Raw genomic sequence first — 18,944 nt, 5'->3', positions numbered from 1 at the left:
ATACATGGTGTTGCTTTTCTGATTTCAAGTGAATTGGTAAGCTAAAAGCAATAGTCTTTTCATCTCTCGATTTTTCAGGAGAGAGAAACTTTCTTACTAGTTCATTTCACAGCTGTCGCTTTGGGATGTAAGTTTACCTTCTCTAGATTTTTTTTTCCCACTCTATCCCTGTATACTGCTACAGAAGCATCTGTTCTTCAACAGTTTAAAGAACAGAAGGAAACGCACAGTATTTTTCCTTAGACATTATGCATCTAGTACTGACAGATTTCATATGGAGGTGAAAACATCTCACTCCAGAATATTTTTATATGGTCATTCTTCAGAAAAAGATTCCTTTCTTAAAAAGGAAATCTTACAAAGCTTAAAATATTTACTTAAGTGGAAAAGGTTGATGCAGAGCTGGTTTATTTCACAAGCCTTCCATTTGCCTTTGAAAGAAATAAAGGAATCATGGGAAAAATTCCCTTAAGTCCACATGACAGCTTAATAAAGATTTAAAAATCCAAGTTACTTCTCACTGGTATGATATCCTCCTTGAAGCTTAGTCAAAAAAAGGAGGCATCTTATTTAAAGACTAGTCAGTCTACTTCTGTAACTATACCACGGGTAAAGGAAGTTGCTTTGTTTGTAATGATTGCTCAGTTTTGGCCGCATGCTTTACATTGCACTTGAAGAGAAATGCAAGTGTAAGAAACACCACACGAATCACTTCAGCCAGAGGTTTCTTGGGGCGGGGGCAGGGCAAGGCAGCTGATGTTCCTCTGGGTCTGACCTTCTGGGTCTGTTGCACAAGTTCTTAAAACTCCTCTTCAGTCTTGATAGTGTTAAAATGCCACAGCTTTCATATTCCTCAGGAAAATTCCACTTCCTTTGTTTTGCTACACAGTAGACTCACAGTTTGAAACCTGAGTGAATGGCAACAATGCCAGAGTTTAAATTCTGATAATCCACTTTTAAAAAGCCTGCATCTTCTATCATTGCCTTCAGCTCCTCCTGAAAAGTAATAGTTCCATAATTAGAACAACCCGAAGGCTTATAAGCCAGCTGCCTGTGAGATTATGCTGGAACCCTGTTTTGTGTGTGAGCAAATTCAGAGAAATACTGTCTTACCTGAGGTGGGAAACGACGGATGCTCTCCACAAGATATTGGTAAGATTTCCAGTCACCAGCAATAACCTCACCCAGAACAGGGATAACCTGGAAACTGTACAGATCGTAGAGCCTGCACAGACAGACAGCAAAGGCAGATTAATACCAACAAGTTGAAAACGGACCCTCTCCAACACAAATTGATCCCTGTACCACTACTCTGTGGAGTCTGTATCTGATTTTACAAGTGTACAATGAGGTGGCCTCAAAGTGTCTCCGTCTCTCATTCTGGCCTTGTGACATGGCCATAATGTCACCATGTTCCTACCTGGAAAGAAGAGGGCTGCTGACATGACTAAACTCAAGGCAGAGAAACCTTCCTCCTGGTTTCAGCACACGATAGGCCTCCTGAAGTGCCTGAGACAAAGCAGATATGGTAAGTTTGTTCCTGTAGACCAGCATCTGCCTATTATGCCATGTGATGGCAACTCAGTGGTAAACCAAGGGGAGGGAGTAAAGAGAATCCTGACTAGCAATCTCCAATATTTACTCGTGAAGCACCCCAAGACAGGTATAACCCACCCCCCCACCCCGAAACAAACAACAAAACCAAACCACAAACACTCTTGCTGTTACATAAATAGATTTACACCAGGCTTTGTGTTGAAACTATGATGTCATGTTTGCAATTTTTCTTCTTTTTCCCTGCTCTCAGTTGATGAATGTTTGCCAGCAAAGTGCTCGTAATTACAGACCAAACCTAAAAGGGAGAGGGTGACTCAGCTACAAGAAGCTGAAAATGAAAGAGGGCATGATAGATTTTGGTTTTTTAATCAAAAGAAAAGATTTTACTCAACTGCGAGGCACACCCAAAGGATCAAAGAAGTGATACTGGATTTTGGATGAGCTATGTGTGAGAATGGGGGGAAGGAAAGGAAAGAAGAAAACCTTTGCCTACTTTGAGAATTCCATCCTATATCCAAAATAAAACACCTAAGAAGAACAAAGACAAAAGTCTATTTACAACTGTATGTTCTTTTATACAAGAGCACAGGAGAGTGGTACTCAAGAACCTCTGCAGGTTATACATCTGCTTGGTTTCAACTGTCATGTTTCTAAGGGATAAAATACAAACAGCACACATACATGATGGGAGCTTTGCAAAAGAACTCGAAGCTTGGATGTGTTTTGTACCCGTCTCCAGGGAGCTATGCTACCAGACCGCTTTATCCATAAAGGCAAGATGTGCTTTGGAAGGGTGCAGGTGAAGCACTGTGCATACAGTTCAAGGTGGTTTGGATCCAAACGCTACACCTTCCACAGAAGAATCATTGCCCAGGTTGTAACACACTCCTCCAAAACACAAGACAACTAGTCCAGCTAGGCAGGTGATCTAACCTACCGTCACCCCCACGACAGCTAGTCATTCTCAAAGGATGTATATTGTTTAGAACAAAGGGTACTACCTACCCTAATTAAAATCATACTTGTTCTTCATGGGAAACTCTACTACCAGCCAGTGTAAAGACACTGAGCAGAAGTGGGCTGAACAGGTTAGGTCAATGGCAGTGGTGGCGGCAGCCAGCTACTTCCCCCTCTGTGCCCTGGAAGCTCAGCTGGTTCAGGCAGGGAAACCGAATGGGGCAGAAAGTGCAGGACACACTGTGGGTGGGATATAGATCAAATGCTTCAGGAAGATTTGAAACATGCAGACTGACTGCACTGTGCATGTGTAGATCCAGCCATATCATAGGTTAGGAGGAAGTGGTAAATGACTGTAGCATTCAGCCCTTTTTGCCTTAAGAAGAGACTGTGTGGCTTGCCAAGCTGGAAGGATTGGGTGCAACTAGTATAAATCTAACTTTTTATTACACAGGTGGGGCATTTAATAGCATTCTTCATTCAAACAATTTGCACACTACATGCCACTTAATTTAAACATTTCACTAGACAACAATGTTCCTTTATCCAAAGGAGTTCCTCCTTTGCCTCCTCTGCTAGCATAAAAAACCCACAGATGAATCATAAGGACCCCACATCAGGATATACTACAGCAACTTACCAAATCAATACGAGTTACATTTCGGATTCCAAAAGCAATTGTGTAAACATCAAACTTATCATCATCAAAGGGCAACTCTTCAGCATTCCCAAGTACCCAGGACAAGCCTGTAGTAAAAGCCAAGGACACAGTATTGAACTCAAGACTCCTCCAGGAAGACTAGAACTTATCTATTCCAGAAGGAAATTATTATTAAACCCCCTGGTATTTAAAACTAATACTTCTATTTCACAGTTTTGTTGGAGGAAAGACACCTTAGTCTATACTCACAGACTCAAACCTTTCAAGGCTCTACACTACCCAGCCATCTTTTCAAGCCAAAATTCTGCAGATCAGCCAAAACATTCTTATGCATATTGTGCTCACAGTGCCTTAGTCCGCCAAAAAGATTTCTCTCAAATCTTGCATTGTAGTGGAAAGAAACTGGCTGCCGTTTGTAGCAAACTTGCAAAAAGAGAATGTGTGCTCAAAGAATAACTATAAACCATGATTAATGTCTTGCCATGCAACAATGGCCAAACCACCTAAAACATTTTGCTAAAAAGCTTCCATAGACTGAGAAACATGAAAAGCCACACTCCCTCCATTCAGCACTATCAGTACGTGACCTTGCTGCAGCTGTGGCAAGGCCATATCTGTCTGTGGAGTATGGACGTCCAGGTTATTGGTACCAAAAAATAAAACTGCTCAATTTAGAATTAATAGTTCTTAAAGTCACTGGTTTTGGTGACTCAAATGCAAAACAAGAAAACCTAACAAAAAACCCCCCACAGAAGTCTTCTGCAACAGAGATCAGTTTCAAAGGCAGTATGCTAGAAAGCAATGTGGAGGAGAGCAAAGCACAACAGAAAACAACAGTTGTTCCCAGGCAACATTCAAATTTAATTTTTAAAATATACATATTTATAGTTGTAGAAAGTATTGTATGAAAAGAAGCATGCAACATTATTAAAGCAGTTATTATCAGTGTTATTTAAATCTAGACAGTCTGAAAAGACACCTGAGAAGTGAGTGTCAAGAAAAGGTTTTGAGCAACTGAAAAACTGTTCTTCAGAACACACTGCAGTAAAATCACAGGCTAGGAGTTTGTAAGGAGATGCATAAAAGGGGCTGTCAGGCTGCAGTACTGTGAGGAACTCGGGCACGTGCAGTGCAGCCGCTGCTCCTGCTGGCCAAAATGCACAATCAGCACGTTTCTTTTTACCATGCGCAGCCCCCATTGTTGGTGAATGTATATAGGAATATACTGAAAGGAAACTCTGCCCCTTACAATTTTAAGAAAAACAAATTTTAGACCTCAGACAAGCAAGCTCAGAAACGAGGTTATTACAACAGGGAGGAATCGCATGAAAAGTGATTATGAAATGTGCTGAACAAGGGAGCGAAAAAGAGTAAGTCATCAGAATTATGGCACAGTGGGGCATAAGGCAACCCAGGCAACAAGACAACAGCTGGGCCTCTAAAGCTTTGATGTACAGAGGAAGAAATCTAAAAAACTTAAAAGACTCATTTTGAGAATTTGGTAATTCACAAAAATACCTTAAAAGTGCAGCCAATTAAACAAAATGCTTTATTTATAGTAGGTGGGAGGCAGCATCAAGCTTTATTTCAGGTCCTAAGCTACAGTCATAAAGCTTTTATACTTACAATGTTGGTACAGTTCAGGTGTTCCCAAACTGCAATGCGTAAGAGCAGCTCTGAACAGGCTTGCAAGCTGCTCAGTGTGATGCATGCAGTCTGCCAGAGCTGGAAGAACTAACGCTTTCACAATGTTCGTTCTTTAAAGAAAAGGGAGAGGCAGGCAGGCAATGCCTGAGGTAACCCACCAGCAGGAAGTAAGAGCAGCTGAGAGAACCTATGCCAGCAGTTTATTTTTCAGCCCCTTTGTCCTACTGAGCTGTTTTGTATGTCCTTCATCCCACACAATTTGTAGGCTGAAGCCCTGATGGGGGTGTGGGAGCAGGGCACAGTGAAAGGACATGCAGGGTATCTTGTAATCCACACTGCCCAGGGCATAACTAACGTATAATAACTCAGGCAAACAAAGTTTGGAAACCTCCTGGTATACTTTACATTGCTAAAATATTTGCAAAATATCCATAAATGAAGAAAGGATAAGCAACTGTCATACAAATGCTGAGCCACAAGCAGGACTTCTTTCTCTATGTCTTACTTCTTAAAATCAGGCTTTTCAATCAGGATTGGCGTGGTCCCCAACAAATTCTAGATATCAGGAATTAATCCATTGACCTGCAAACTAATATTTAATACAATTCAGTTTCTCTGAGCATTATTAGCATATGCTCTAACTGTGGAAAGTTTCATAGGTTCACAGTATCACGCAGTTACTGCATTTTTTATTTGCTGCCTTGATTCGTAAAACACCTATTGTGAGATCTTTAGTGTAATCATTCTAGGGCTAAGCTCTTTTGCATTATCTGCTTTAGTAAAATCATATTTGGAAGCACAGATATAAACAGCAGGTTTAGATTATTTAACCAGTTTTGAAGCACAGACGGGTATCAGACCTCATGGACACTTCCAGAGGATCATTGTACACCTGAACAACATACTACATACATACTCACTGGAAAAGGCACTCAACATTGGCAAATAAGCAGACACAGCTATAGCATACACCATGGCTATGTAATATATTGTAATCCTGAAGTGGTGATTACCTGTGGGTATCACATGTCAACTTCTTGCTATCAGGCATGCTACTGAAATGGTACTGTGCATGACTCACCTTCAGAGTAGCCAAGATGCTGTGCTTTCTGCTTCCCAACTTTTAACATTTCTTTGTTAATGTCACAGACCACCACTTGGGAATCCCCAAGCGGCTTAAATTTGCCTTCCTGGTAACTCTCAGAAATTTCCTGCCATGATAAATTCTGATGGTGCTTAAGCTTCTGCTGGAGCTGGCGTTCTTGTGCAGAGCGAACATAATTAATAAAACGAAAGGCAATGTCACCTGCATTTGTTTGAAAAGAGAGACACATGCTTTGTAATGTTTACTGACTCCAGGAAATCAGAACAGAAGGCTCTGGACATCGAACAGAGTTGATTTTTTATATATATATATATATAAACTCACACACACACAGTACAGAGACAGAGTGCGTGTAATAAAGGGAACATGGTAAAAGCAAAGAGTCCACGACTCCCTACAAATGGAAACAGTTTTCCAATACATATCATGGTAGTACCATAACACTTTGAGAGCCCTGAAGCAAAATATTACAAAACACAAAGAAGTTAGTTCTCAATGCTTCTCTGTGAAAATCAAGTAGTTGTTTCACTAGTTTTAAAGACAGGGAACTGGGGGGGTGGGGGGGATGGGGGTGGGGAAATAACCCAAACAAACAAAAGCTAGGCAGCTTAATTCTGAGTAGACTCAAACAGTTCAAAACCAGTGTGGCACTGTCATGTGGAACTCACCAAAATTATTTACCTGTTCCTCCAGCAACATCAAGAAGAAGTGTTCCTGGGGAAGGGTTCATTTTATGCATCAGAATATCCTTCCATACTCGATGAATCCCTAGAGTCATTGAATCATTCATTATATCATATTTCTTGGCCACACTGTCAAAGACCTGGTTAACTGCAAAGAAAGGACATAAGAATGAAATGCAATTTACTTTAAAATGCTGCTGTAGAAGTAAAATGTGTTCTTTATTGCCTCGTAGAGGTCTATCACCAGGTGGAACCGAAAAATACCATCTGAAAACTTAACTAAGGAGTAAGCCTGACAAAAGGCTCTTGGGAGAAATACAGCCTCTTCCCGTTAACCCTTCCGGACCCGAGGGGAAGAATCGAGCTGGTATAACACCGACACTATTTGCCGAGATACCCGGTAACGTCTCAAGCGAAGGGCCCAGCTCTAAGCACGTCCCCAGCACCCCTTCACCCCCACCGCAGATGCGCGCCGGCTGCCCGGGAGCCCCGTTAGCTCCCAGCCCGCCCTGCCCCGCAGCTCCACAGCGGACCCCGCCGCCGCCCTCACTTTTCTCCCTCCTCTCCGCCTCCGTCACGGTCTGGAAGCCGAAGTGCATCTCCGGGCCGGTGGCGAGGCCCCGCACGGAGCCGCAGAGCACCCGCAGAGCCCCGCCGCACCGCGCCAGCAGCGCCCGGCACGGGCACAGCCCCGCCGCCGCCATCTTGCAAGAGCACGACCTCGGCCGCCCGCCCGCCGCCGCGCCGGCGGGGCCCCGGTGCGCGACCCGGCCCTGAGAAACGCGGCGTTCAGGGCCCGCTCCCTCTGCGGGGCGGGCTTATCGCGAGGCCCTACCGGCCCCGGTGCCAGCGGCCTTGGCGCAGCCTCGGGCAGGGGCAAGCTCTGGCCCGAAACAGTCGCCAAACATCGCAGCGCCACCGGCTGCGGGACCCATCCTGGGTACCTGAGGTGACACCTGACTGGGGAAGCGGGGGGAGCACTAACCCAAAACCCACTCAACAACAACCCAACACACTCCACACAGCATATTGGAGTAATTTTGCAAACAATTTTCCCTAACCTCTTTACTAACCCAAAAAAAACCAAACCCCAACACACTCCACACAATGTATTTGAATAGTTTTGAAAACAATTTCTGTTAATCTCTTTAGATTTTTAATTTTGCAGTTTCCTGACTAAATTAAAAGTTCTTATGTGGGGAGCAGGAGGAAGGGTTGGCTTGTGTGTTCTGATGGACTGGGGGGAGGAGTCAAAGGTTGCCTCCGATTCCCATGAGGAACATTAGTACAAATTAGGGAGCCTTTTCTGCTATTTTTTTGCAAAAGCTGCCCTGTTTATCACACTATTTGAATCATCCAGAAACTCTGTCAGCTTTGTAGATATAAAGAAGCTACTTAATCATTTGTTACGAGAGATTACATCATGCTGTTAAGAAATCAGAGTAGAAACTGCCTTTCCCGAGTAGGAGCTTGTCTCCCTTACCAAGATCTTCCTTCCCTGTTGAGACTGACTAGCGCCATCACCAGACCTTACCGTGATTTTCTCTTATCTGCAATATTAAGCAAAACTTAAGATGTTGAAATTTTGACACATACACCCCCCACAGTCTTTGCAGTAGGATGCCTTGCAAAGCATCACATATGCTTTTGGTTTATCTTGTCTGCCTCAGCTGTAGGGAAAGATGACTTTGCCTACCAGAGACGTGACTGCAAGGGCCTCTCTCATGCTGCAGTCACAGGCCACTGTACAGATACCAGCAATCAGTCACGTTCAGACAGCTCAGCCACAAGCAAAGAAAGGGTAAGGTCGAGCAGAGCTTGTGTACCGCCTCTAGGCAAGTGACCCAGGCATGGGCAAGCAGGGTGCTGCACCCTGTCGTGGGCTCGGCCCGGCGGGGGCTCTGGGGTTCCTGGGGCCGCCCCAGAGGCCTCCTCGCTCCCGCCGAGCCCGGGCCTCGGCCTCCATCAGCGCGACCGCCCGTCGCTATGGGAACGGGTGCCGGCGCGAAGCATGCCGGTCTGAAAGAAACTGCTGCGGTAAAATGCTACGAGAGCGCCGGATCCTGGCCAATGAGCGCTTGGAGGGGTGGTGGCTGTGGCCAATGGCTGGCGGCCAGTACGGAGAGGGTGGGGCTGGGGGCGCTCGGAGGCGACGGCGGCGCGCGCGGGTCGGTTAAACCGACGCGGCGGCGGAGCGAGTGTTGTGTTTGCTTTTATCTGCGCCCCGCCCGCCCCGCTCCGCACAGCGCCGGTCCCGCGGCACCCGCCGAGCGGTGAGGGGGGCGGCGTGAGGGCCAAACACGCTGGGGTGGCGCAGCGCCCGAGAGGGGCTGGGTCCTGCCCGGGCACTGGGGAGGTTGAGGTGGGACGGCCGGTGTCTGGGCTCCCCCGCGGCAGGGCCCTGCCCCGCGTCCCGGCGGGCTGCAGGCGGGAGCCTTTTCCGTCGGGGGCTCCGGGCTTCGCTCGCCTCCCTGAGACTGGGAGAGGCTGTCGAGGCTGGGCTCGGGGGTGGCTGCGCCCCCTCTCGGGGCTGCCGGGCCGGGCGGTGGGGCCTGCGGGCGCCCTGGCGGGGCTGCAGCGCGGTGCGGGCGGCCCGGCCCGGGCGGTACCGCGCCTCTGGCCCCGGGCGCGGGCGGGCTGTGCCGGGGCCTCCGAGCCAGCCGGCAGCGGTGCCCCACGGCCGCGGGTGCTGCCGGCGGGCGGCCGCGCCTGCAGCTCGGGGCTCCCCTCTGCTTCGCTCCCTGCAGGCAACCATGAGCGATCGGAAGGCGGTGATCAAGAATGCGGACATGTCCGAAGAGATGCAGCAGGACGCCGTGGAGTGTGCTACTCAGGCCTTAGAGAAGTACAACATCGAGAAGGACATTGCGGCTCACATAAAGAAGGTAAATCTTTGCTCATAATGTCCTCCTGAAATCTATGCACATGAAAAATGAAGCAGGGAGAATGCTGCTGGGCGAGTAGCTCTAGAGAAACAAGTTCTAGAGGCACTAGCTACTCAAGTTGGATTTTGTCTGTAGGCTGGTGTCCTTATGTTCTTTCCCCCACCCTTTAAGTGGGCTTTTCCAGGTCCTTCAGTTGTTTTTCTTGCAGCACCTTCTCCTTTAGCCTTTTCTGCCCCTGTGCCGTTGTCCAGGTGAACAGAGAGCAGCAGCTGACTGTCCCTGGGACTGTTGAGCTGGTACAAAACACAGGGGCTCTGTTGAGCTCTCTCTGAGAGAAAGCCTGTTTCATAGTCCTTGGTTTCAGTTTTATTGTACTTAATCTTAAGGATCTATTCACAGTTCTGTCCAGCTGGGTCAGAAATTGCATGGAAAAGTACTTTTCTGCAAGTCTGCTGTAATCACACCTCTCCTTATGTAGTGATGTAAGCAAAAAAGAAAACCACAAAAAAAAATCTGGTAGCACAGATTATCTGTTGTTTGTGATGTCTGTGTTGTTCTTTATGTAGGATTAACAATACTGAACATAGGAAAGATCTAGTTCTGGTTATATTTCCTGCCTCGTCAACTCTGGAGAATAGAGAAATCAAAGAGTTTCAATGTAAGTTAAACAGATCTGAGTGGAAGAGCTGTTTAAAAAGTAATACAACTAAGCAGAATGATTGCTTCCACTTCGGAAATACTGATTTGCTATGTTAAAGAAGCTTTTCCACCCTAGGTATCTCATAGCAGAGTCTCAGGCTTAAGGTCCAGTAAGGTGGTTTGAGTGGTACAGCAGTAGAAACAGCTCAAGCTGGGTGCCTCTGCAGAGGGACTCTGAACAACAAAATTCCTGGGTGGTTATACCTTTACAGTCTGAGTTTCCCACCCCTCATTTGACAGTTTGGACCAATAGTAAGTAGTATTAGGGTCTGGGGTCTTGTTCTTGGGTCTCTTAATTGTCTTTGAGTGATCTGGGTTTTTTCCTCTTATCTCTGAGATGGTGGTTTCTGCTGGCACTAGTAGCTTCCTTATCTTCCATCTTGACCTGGCTCTTGAGGCCCTCTTTCATGGAAATAAGTTAAAAGTTCAACCGATCTGGGTGCAAGTTCATAGCCTGTGGCCTAAGGCTTTAGCAAATTTAGCAGCTAATGCTAAGCAGTTAACTCTAGACAGTTTCAATCCAATATTCCCTAACAGCATCTTCCCTTTGTTTTTATTAAGCATTCCTGCTAATATGTTGAACAGAGTTCTTAAAGTGTTCTGAGGTGAGGTAACGTTCTCAGTAATTCTATGTACAATATGTTTTTAAGTAATAGGCATAACAAGGTTAAGCTTAACCACTACTAGGTGCAATATGCAATTACAAATTCCTGTTGTGGTTGGTAACTGTCCCAGGAGGGTTCCCCGCCAGTGATACTCACATGATCACATACTCAAAAGAGTGAAAAAGGATGGAATTTCTTTTGCATAAAGGTGGCCAGTAATTACAGCTTTTTGTTCATTATTCTGTATATGTTTTAGTAATTGATAGATATCATCATGTTGTAATAATCTCTTTACAAATGTAAGATTGGCTCTCATGAGGGTGGTTGATAAATCTTGAGTTAATACGTCATTTGTAACACTCAGTAAGACATAATGGGAGCTGAATAATTAAAATCGCACCCCATAATTGTAGTGAGGTTACAGACACATACTTGAGTGACTTCTGGCATCTATGGTAATACCATCTGCTAATACAAAATCACAAAGGGTTCTCAAAAAAGCACATCCATTTCCTGTATATACAAGTACTGTTTCATGGGTTTCGTTGGGATGTACTTCAAAATGGCAAACATACTCTTCAGCATCAAGGCAAATGTCTAGCTCTGATGGTGTTTACTCCCACAGATAAACCCTTGCTGTTCCTGTACAACGCATGCATTAACATCTACAGTTTGCTATTTGTTTGCATTTTGTTGGGTCCACACTCTGTTCTAATGGATAGCGTATAGTTCCATTGTAATTTAATCCTTATGCAATGCTTGGGTATATGGTGTATACCAATGCATTATATATTGTTAAGACAAAGGCTGTGACTGTATTGTTTAATGAGTGAAACTTGCCTTGTACTACCAGGATTGAAATTCTCTTTTGAACTCAGTTGCATTGTCCCAAACTACTTTTCGAACCTCTGTGGGTAAGGTGCCATCTTTACCTTCCCTTACAATTGCTGCTGCTATACACTGCATCCACAGTTGAGCTTGGATGTAGCCCAGAGCTACTGGAAAGATTGCCCTGGACTGTTCCAAGCGCTTCTACAATCAGCTGGTGGTCTCTTTCATTGATTTTCTCCCACTGAGGCAATATATCAGATAGCATTAGGCGCTAGTCAATGACTCCTAGTAGAGAGGATCACAGTGGATGTCCTAACTTGCTTAAATCACTTGTCATCCTTTATTTAGGAGTACTTCAGCATCTATACCACTTAAGATTCCCAGTCCTGTCCCTATGATACTAGTTGCATCCCATTTTCTTCACTTTGAAGGCGTAAGGATTCTCCCATGTAACCATGCTGCCCACCCTGTGTAGGATGTATCTAAGAATGGTGAACAGATTGGTTTGATTTATTTTTTTTATTATGATTAATTTGCATCAATAGTCCTGCTCATCTAAGGGTCCATGAGGGAGTAAATACCACTTGTTGCTGTCCTATGTATTTGATTGCATATGGTTCAATTTCAGGTAACTGATTAGTGGACTTGAGGTAGGATTTACGGTGGTGGGCAGAGAAACAGTAGTTTGTACTGGGTCAACTCTTTCAGAAGTAACAGTATCTTGTACACAAGTAACTTGTATCCTGTTGATTCTTAACCTAGGATCCAGCATCACACAACAACTGGTATTAAGCATTTTTTTTTTAAGCAGCAACTGGTATTATTGAGACAATTAGACCTTTCTCTACTGTTCACCTCTATTGAGGCTGAATTATAAACCTTATCTGATTCACGATAGAAAGTGAGATCCATCCTTTCAGGTGTTTTAGGAATTGGGAACCTTGTTCCTCTATAATCTAGGAAAACTTATCTTCTTGGATTTGTTAACTTTTCACTAATCTGGATCATCCATCATTTTTATACTTGGCCACGCTGTAGCAGTAACCAGAATCAGTAATATCAAGAGTAGTGAGATGCCCCACATAATTCTTAGTTGATTTGAGAGTTTTTCCAGGAGTTAGTTGTTCATCAGCTGGTTGGCTATTTACCACCTGTTTGATGTGAGAATGGTGTGCCAGTTTTCTTTTCCTAAACTTTTAACAGCAAAATAGGAACTTAGTGAGATGGTATATGGCCCTTCCCACTTAAGTTCTAATATGGATTTTTCATGAGAACACCTTAATTAAAATTTATCTCTGGGTTATATACCACATACCTGTATTTCCAGAGGTGTGGACTGATACAATTGAGCATGCTTTCTGTTACTTTCATATACCTGCAGAAAGGGTTTGACGTATTGGGTCAACCGTTCATCTCTGTCCAGTAGGCTGGTCTTAGTTGGGTTGTAAGTTCCTGGTATAGCTCAGTGTCTCCCAAAAATAATTTCTGCTGGTGTTAGCGCTATGGGTTGTCATGGAGCATTCAGTACATCCCATAGAGCTAAGTTCAGTGCTTCTGGCCATTTTAAACCAGTGTGTGTACATATTTTTGCTCGTTTCTCTTTTAACATTCTGTTCGTTCTTTCATTGTCCCAAAGACTTATGGATTATGGGGATTATGCAGGTTTCTTTCTATTCCTAATGATTATGCAGTTGGTCAGTTATGTTGCTGTGAAATGCCCACCTGTGTCTGACTTGATTCTGGAACCCCATACCTGGGTATAACTTTTAGCAAGGCTTTTATCTCCCATCCTGTATTTGCCTTTCTTGTTGGGAAGACCTCTACCCAGCCTGACAGCTGACTTACTATCACTAGCAAGCGCTTGTACCCATTGACAAGTATCATATCTGCATAATCTATTTGTAGCCTTTGAAAAGGGATGTAGGCCCACGGTCATCTCCCTAACTGAGCTTGGGGTCCTACTTGCAACTTTTGGCAGGTCGGGCAGCTGTTGATTATTCTTTCTGCAGCAGTGTACATTCCTGGTGCTGCCATACTTTTTGTACTTGATTAGCTACTGCCTCTGCTCCCCTGTGAGCTTTATTGTGAAACCACCTAGCCACAGTAATAACATATTTTTTCACAGAATTGGTTTTCCTCCAATTGTCCATATTCCATTGTAATTTTGTATTCTTCCCAATTTTCCCGTTGTTCCTTCTCTTCTGCTGAGCAGTCCTTCTCATATGTGTGTTTTTGGGGCTGAATTTGGCTGTTTGCTCTGGTTTATCATTGCAATTGCAACGATATATTCTCTCAGAGGTTGTTGGGCTGCAGCCTTTGCAACAGTGTCAGCTAGAGCGTTTCCTTTACTGATTTCTATAGTGTCCCTACTATAAGCTAGGCAGTGTATTACAGCGATTTCTTTAGGTAGTTGGATTTATTCCAGCAAACTGCTTATATTTTCTTTCCTGATTGTGAGGAGTCCTTGTTCTCTCTGTAACATCCCAGTTGCATGATGTAATCCAGAGACATATCAACAGTCAGTGTAGATGTTAACTTGCTTTCCTTTTCCCAGGTGGGCTGTACAAGACAAAGCTACCAGCTGTGCTACTTGTGCACTCACCTGTGTGGAAACCTGTTTACTTTTATCACTCATTTCTGGCTGACTACAGCACACCCAGTTAGTAGTTTTCTATGCAGGTAGTAGGATGAACTGTACACAGACAGAACTAGATCTGGGTTTTGCAGAGGAACACTGGTTAAAACTGGTTTGCAGTTCACTTGAAGTGTGCATCAGCTGCTCACATTGGTGATGTTCTTCTCCATCATCTGGCAAAGATAGGGTTGCTGGATTCAAAGTATTGCATCTTTTCAAGGCTACGTTCCCTGATTAGGAGGATCGGTTTGTATCTGTGTGCTCGATGTGGCAATAATGCTTGGATTGCATATTGTTTTATCAGTATTCCTACCTCCTGTAGACATAAAACTGTTACAAGGTGTCCCAGAATGAAGAGATGGCTTTTTTTCTACTATTGTTGCTGCTGCTGTTGGAGATTTTATGCAGGCTGGTGCCCCTGCTGCAGCTGAATCTAGTTGAGCAGAGTAATATGCAACTGGTTGTTGGTGGTGTCCTAATCTTTGTGTTACCACTCTTCTGGCTGTCCTCTTGGACTCACGTATTTACACACTGAAAGGTTTTGTATAATTTGGGAGCCTGAGAGCAGGCACTGATGCCAAAGCTCCTTTTATGTTTTTAAAACCTTGTTCTCTCTCTCAGCCCCATGCAATGGGTTCTGCCTCTTCATTCCTCATTGCCTCTGTTTTTGTTATTTCTCCCAATCCAGGAATCCATGGTCTGCAAAATCCCACAGTTCCAAGGAATCCTCGTAATTGTTTCTTTGTTACTGTATGGGGGGTGGGTGGGTGGGTTCTGTTACAGCATTTACTCTTTCTAGGTTTCCTAGCCATTGCCCTTCTCTGAAAATAAATCCTAAATATTTTACTTCCTTTCAATACAGCTAGAATTTAGAGATGCGTAGTGACCCTTTTCTGCTAAAGCACTACGCAAATGTACAGTGTCTATTATACAGGCATTTTCGTCTCTACATGCTATCGCTAAATCATCTACATATTGTATGAGAGCTGATTCACTTGGCACTTCTACATCTTTTAAATTACTAATATCTGAGAGAAAACTGTAGGACATCTTGTGAACCCTTGGGGAAGGCGCATCCATGTCAGTTGTTGTCCTTTCCATGTAAAGTCAAATAAGGGCCAACTACTTCCGTAAAGTGGTATACTATAGGAAGCAGCAGTTAAATCAGTTACGGTAAAATATTTTGCCCAATGTGATATTTGCAAAGGTACTGTGGAAGGATCAGGTACAACTGGGTGAGGAGTTGCCACATGTTGATTGCCTGAAAATCTTGTACAAAACAGTTTTTTGGATCTCGGCCTTCACCCGACCTGTTCTTTTTTACAGGGAATATGGGAGCATTATATGGTGAAATACATACTTTTAAAATCCATTGGGGCAGGTATTGGTTTATCTGCTTTTGTATGCTCTTCCTTGTCTTATTGGTGGAGCTCCTCCCTTTGTATTTATGACTACAGGTTGAGCTGAGACTAGCAATCCAACATCAGTGCCAGTTTTGCTCCATATCTTCATGGGCATAGATTTTAGCACTTCTGGTACTTTTATTTCAGGATTTGGGCTTTTGGTAACAACACTCATTCCCATAATTTAGATCCATTCCTTCAGGTGATAAGTGTAATTCTACATATAGGGCTTGTAAAAGATCTCTTCCTAGCAAACGGGCCGAAGATTCTTCTGCTAATACAAGTCTTCCCCATACACTTTTGTTTCCTATTGTTATAGGGGCTTGGTTAAACTCTTTGCTCCTCCACCTGTGACCCTCTGTATTAGAACCTTATCTTCAGTTTCAGATCCTTTTGGGGTAAAACTTCAAAGAGAGAGCACAGCTACTCTGCCTACTAAAAATTCAACTTCTTGGCCTTCTACTTTACCTGCTATAGGTGGTCTAATTGAGTTTCCCACATAGCAGAAATACCTAGTCCTTCTAATTCCCCAAGTGTTTCAGGTTTCCCCACCTCCTGTCATTGTGAGCTGTTATTTTCTTAGGCTAACTCTTCGTGTTGGAGTTGCCTTATCTAATCAGATCTTGTAGTCAAAGGGGACATTCCTGCTGTACATGCCCTAAGTTCCCACAGTAATAAAACTCTTTCCCTTCACGTCCCCCTGTGCTTCTTCCTGTGTTTCCCAGCCTCAGCCCAAATCCTGGGCTTGGCCTTTGTCTTTCTGATCCTCTGCCTTTCACTTGCAAGTTTCTTGCTAAAGCAGCTGCCAGTAAATTTGCTTCTTGTTCTTTTGCTCTTTCACTTGCTCAGGTTTCTGTTTTTCCTCTCACCCATCATACACAAATACTACCACACTTAACTTTTCTGTAGTTTCCCCTTGCCAGCCTGGCATATGTTCTTTGAAATATTTCCATATCTTGGGGGCTGCTTGATCCATAAAAACACTGATTGCTAGTGTGTTGTTAAAATTCTGTGTGTTTATTCCCCCATACTTTAACAAAGTCTTGTTGAAGCTATCACTGGGATGTTTGTCTAGGTGCTGTCTGCATTCTTGCACTTGTATAATTTACTCCTAACTTGCCACATGCCCTAATGGCTTCTGCTAAATTCTGGAGTGCCATTTGGCATGCAGTTCTATCTCCTGCATTATTATAAACCCAATTTGGATTACTTGCTAGCCAGGGATTTCTTTGTCCTCCAGCTTGTTGTGCTAGTTCTGCATCCTTATTAATGATTTTTTCTCATTCATCTGGCTGGAACAGTTCTCTCAGAAGTATCTAGGTGTCCCCCCAATTTGAGTTATATCCAGTGCATTTATTAGAAAATAGTTTGGTGCATCTCGTGGCATCTTCCCTTAGTCTTGATATTTTGCTTCCCTATAATGCTAAATCACTGGGGTTCCAGGGCTCATTAGTAAACACATGTAGCACTGGGGGAGGGGGTTTGCCTCCACCCACCCCTCCTTGCTGTAATGTGTTGGTATTAAGCAAAATGTTAGAAATCATAGGAGAGAGTCTGGCAGCTGGTAGAGGTAGGCGGTGAAGAGAGAGCAAGTGAGATACATTGTCCCACTCCATATGCCAACCAGACTCTTCTGGGGTGTTGGCATCCACTAATGCAAGTGTTACCTTTGACAGTGTCTCCCTCCTCCCATACCATAGGGCTGGATTTTCTGCTCCCAAGCCTGATGATCCCACACATAACAGCAATCCATTTGTGCTGGAGACCTGTCTCCAGGCAATACCACGAAAAGGCTAATTAATGCTGGTTAAAGTCCCCTGCGATGGCCACTGTTGCGCTGGACTACCATCTCTTGTTGCAAATGGCCAATCTTCCTGACATAGTGTAACTATGTGCTTTTTGACAAGCTGGCTGTGCCGTTAATCTTTCCAGTTTTCCAGTACCTTGGCTAAGGGTGCCCCCTCTATGCTGGGTGTGTTTGTGTGTTCCATTGTTTTCAGTTACTAACAGGGACTCAAACCCACTTCTATATGTGCGTTACGCTGATTGTGCTGCACACCCGTAAGCAAGCTGTAGCAGGGGAGGGACTTGAACCCACCCTGATACTGAGAGGGACTCGAACCCACTACAGAATCTAAACGCTTATCCTTCAGTGCCTCCTGCTCCAAAGATCCTGGGTGAACTCACCCACTGCCAGCAGCTGGATGTTTGGAAAAGAGAGGATCCAATGATGGTGGTGGCCTAGGGTCCCATCTGGGTCACCAAACTGAAGTTTCTCTGCCCTAGGTATTCCATAGCAGAGTTGTGGGCTTAAAGTCTGATAAGGTAATTTGGGTGGTACAGTGGAAGAAACAGCTCAAGCTGGGTGCCTTTGAGCTGGGTGCCTTTGGAGAGGGACCCCAAGCAAAGAAACTCCTGGGTGGTTATACCTTTACAGTCTGAGTTTCCCACCCCTCATTTGACAGTTTGGACCAATAGTAAGTAGTATTAGGGTCTGGGGTCTTGTTCTTGGGTCTCTTAATTGTCTTTGAGTGATCTGGGTTTTTTCCTCTTATCTCTGAGATGGTGGTTTCTGCTGGCACTAGTAGCTTCCTTATCTTCCATCTTGACCTGGCTCTTGAGGCCCTCTTTCATGGAAATAAGTTAAAAGTTCAACCGATCTGGGTGCAAGTTCATAGCCTGTGGCCTAAAGCTTTAGCAAATTTAGCTACCGATGCTGACCAGTTAACTCTAGGCAGGTAATTTCATTCCAGTATTCTTTAACGTGGATACCTGTTTAGAAGAATTCTTAATTTCTAGTGATCTATTTTGCAGGAGTTTGACAAGAAATACAATCCCACTTGGCACTGCATCGTGGGAAGGAACTTTGGCAGCTACGTGACACATGAGACCAAGCACTTCATCTACTTCTACCTCGGCCAAGTCGCTATTCTTCTTTTCAAGTCTGGTTAGAACCACAGACCCTCACTGAAACCTGTATCCAGTTACAGGACTGTGCGCTGACTCCTCTAGTTACTGCAGCCTTCCTGAGGACACAGACCTTGATCTTCAAGGGCGATGGCAGGGATTATGCTATAGCAGATGATGTTACATTGTGGATATAAAAAGGAAAAATACCAAAACAGTCTGCCTTGTATTTATTTTTTTTTTCCACGAGGCTGCTGCTTTGTTAGTAGGGCAGCTTTATAGCCACCTACAGTCTTGCCTGGTTACTGCTTGTGTTGCGTAGGTATTGACACTTCCTTCTGCTCCACATGCTCTTATTCTTCTGCGTCG

The 18,944-nt window shown here is 44.3% G+C and overlaps 2 protein-coding genes across 2 annotated transcripts; one reads left to right on the top strand and one right to left on the bottom strand.

The window, feature by feature from the left end:
* Nucleotides 1-390: 390 nt before the first annotated feature.
* COQ5 (coenzyme Q5, methyltransferase) lies at nucleotides 391-7,855 on the bottom strand. The gene is made up of 7 exons (XM_080392790.1): nucleotides 7,161-7,855; nucleotides 6,609-6,758; nucleotides 5,904-6,128; nucleotides 3,155-3,261; nucleotides 1,421-1,509; nucleotides 1,114-1,225; nucleotides 391-996 (listed from the first exon to the last, which is right to left on the bottom strand). Exons 1-7 carry the CDS (start codon nucleotides 7,312-7,314, stop codon nucleotides 895-897), a joined length of 939 nt encoding a protein of 312 aa, XP_080248916.1. The 5' UTR covers nucleotides 7,315-7,855; the 3' UTR covers nucleotides 391-894.
* An 868-nt stretch (nucleotides 7,856-8,723) lies between these two features.
* On the top strand, nucleotides 8,724-18,792 carry LOC308066108 (dynein light chain 1, cytoplasmic-like). The gene is made up of 3 exons (XM_080393022.1): nucleotides 8,724-8,883; nucleotides 9,358-9,495; nucleotides 18,483-18,792. Exons 2-3 carry the CDS (start codon nucleotides 9,364-9,366, stop codon nucleotides 18,618-18,620), a joined length of 270 nt encoding a protein of 89 aa, XP_080249148.1. The 5' UTR covers nucleotides 8,724-8,883; nucleotides 9,358-9,363; the 3' UTR covers nucleotides 18,621-18,792.
* The last annotated feature ends 152 nt before the right edge of the window (nucleotides 18,793-18,944 follow it).

This window comes from Falco punctatus (assembly GCF_963210335.1).
Source record: "Falco punctatus genome assembly, chromosome: 1".
Lineage (NCBI taxonomy): Eukaryota > Metazoa > Chordata > Aves > Falconiformes > Falconidae > Falco > Falco punctatus.
Note: the sequence above shows the minus strand (reverse complement) of the source record. Positions and strands in the feature narration are given on the sequence as shown.

Bases quoted from the DNA above. Each gene is read 5' to 3' on its own strand.
- LOC308066108 (XM_080393022.1), top strand. From the start codon at position 9,364: ATGAGCGATCGGAAGGCGGTGATCAAGAATGCGGACATGTCCGAAGAG. The intron at 9,496-18,482 runs GTAAATCTTTGC...TCTATTTTGCAG, and splicing joins TTGCGGCTCACATAAAGAAG to GAGTTTGACAAGAAATACAA.
- COQ5 (XM_080392790.1), bottom strand. From the start codon at position 7,314: ATGGCGGCGGCGGGGCTGTGCCCGTGCCGGGCGCTGCTGGCGCGGTGC. The intron at 3,262-5,903 runs GTGAGTCATGCA...CTTTTACTACAG, and splicing joins GCATCTTGGCTACTCTGAAG to GCTTGTCCTGGGTACTTGGG. The intron at 1,510-3,154 runs GTAAGTTGCTGT...GCTTTGTCTCAG, and splicing joins ATGTAACTCGTATTGATTTG to GCACTTCAGGAGGCCTATCG.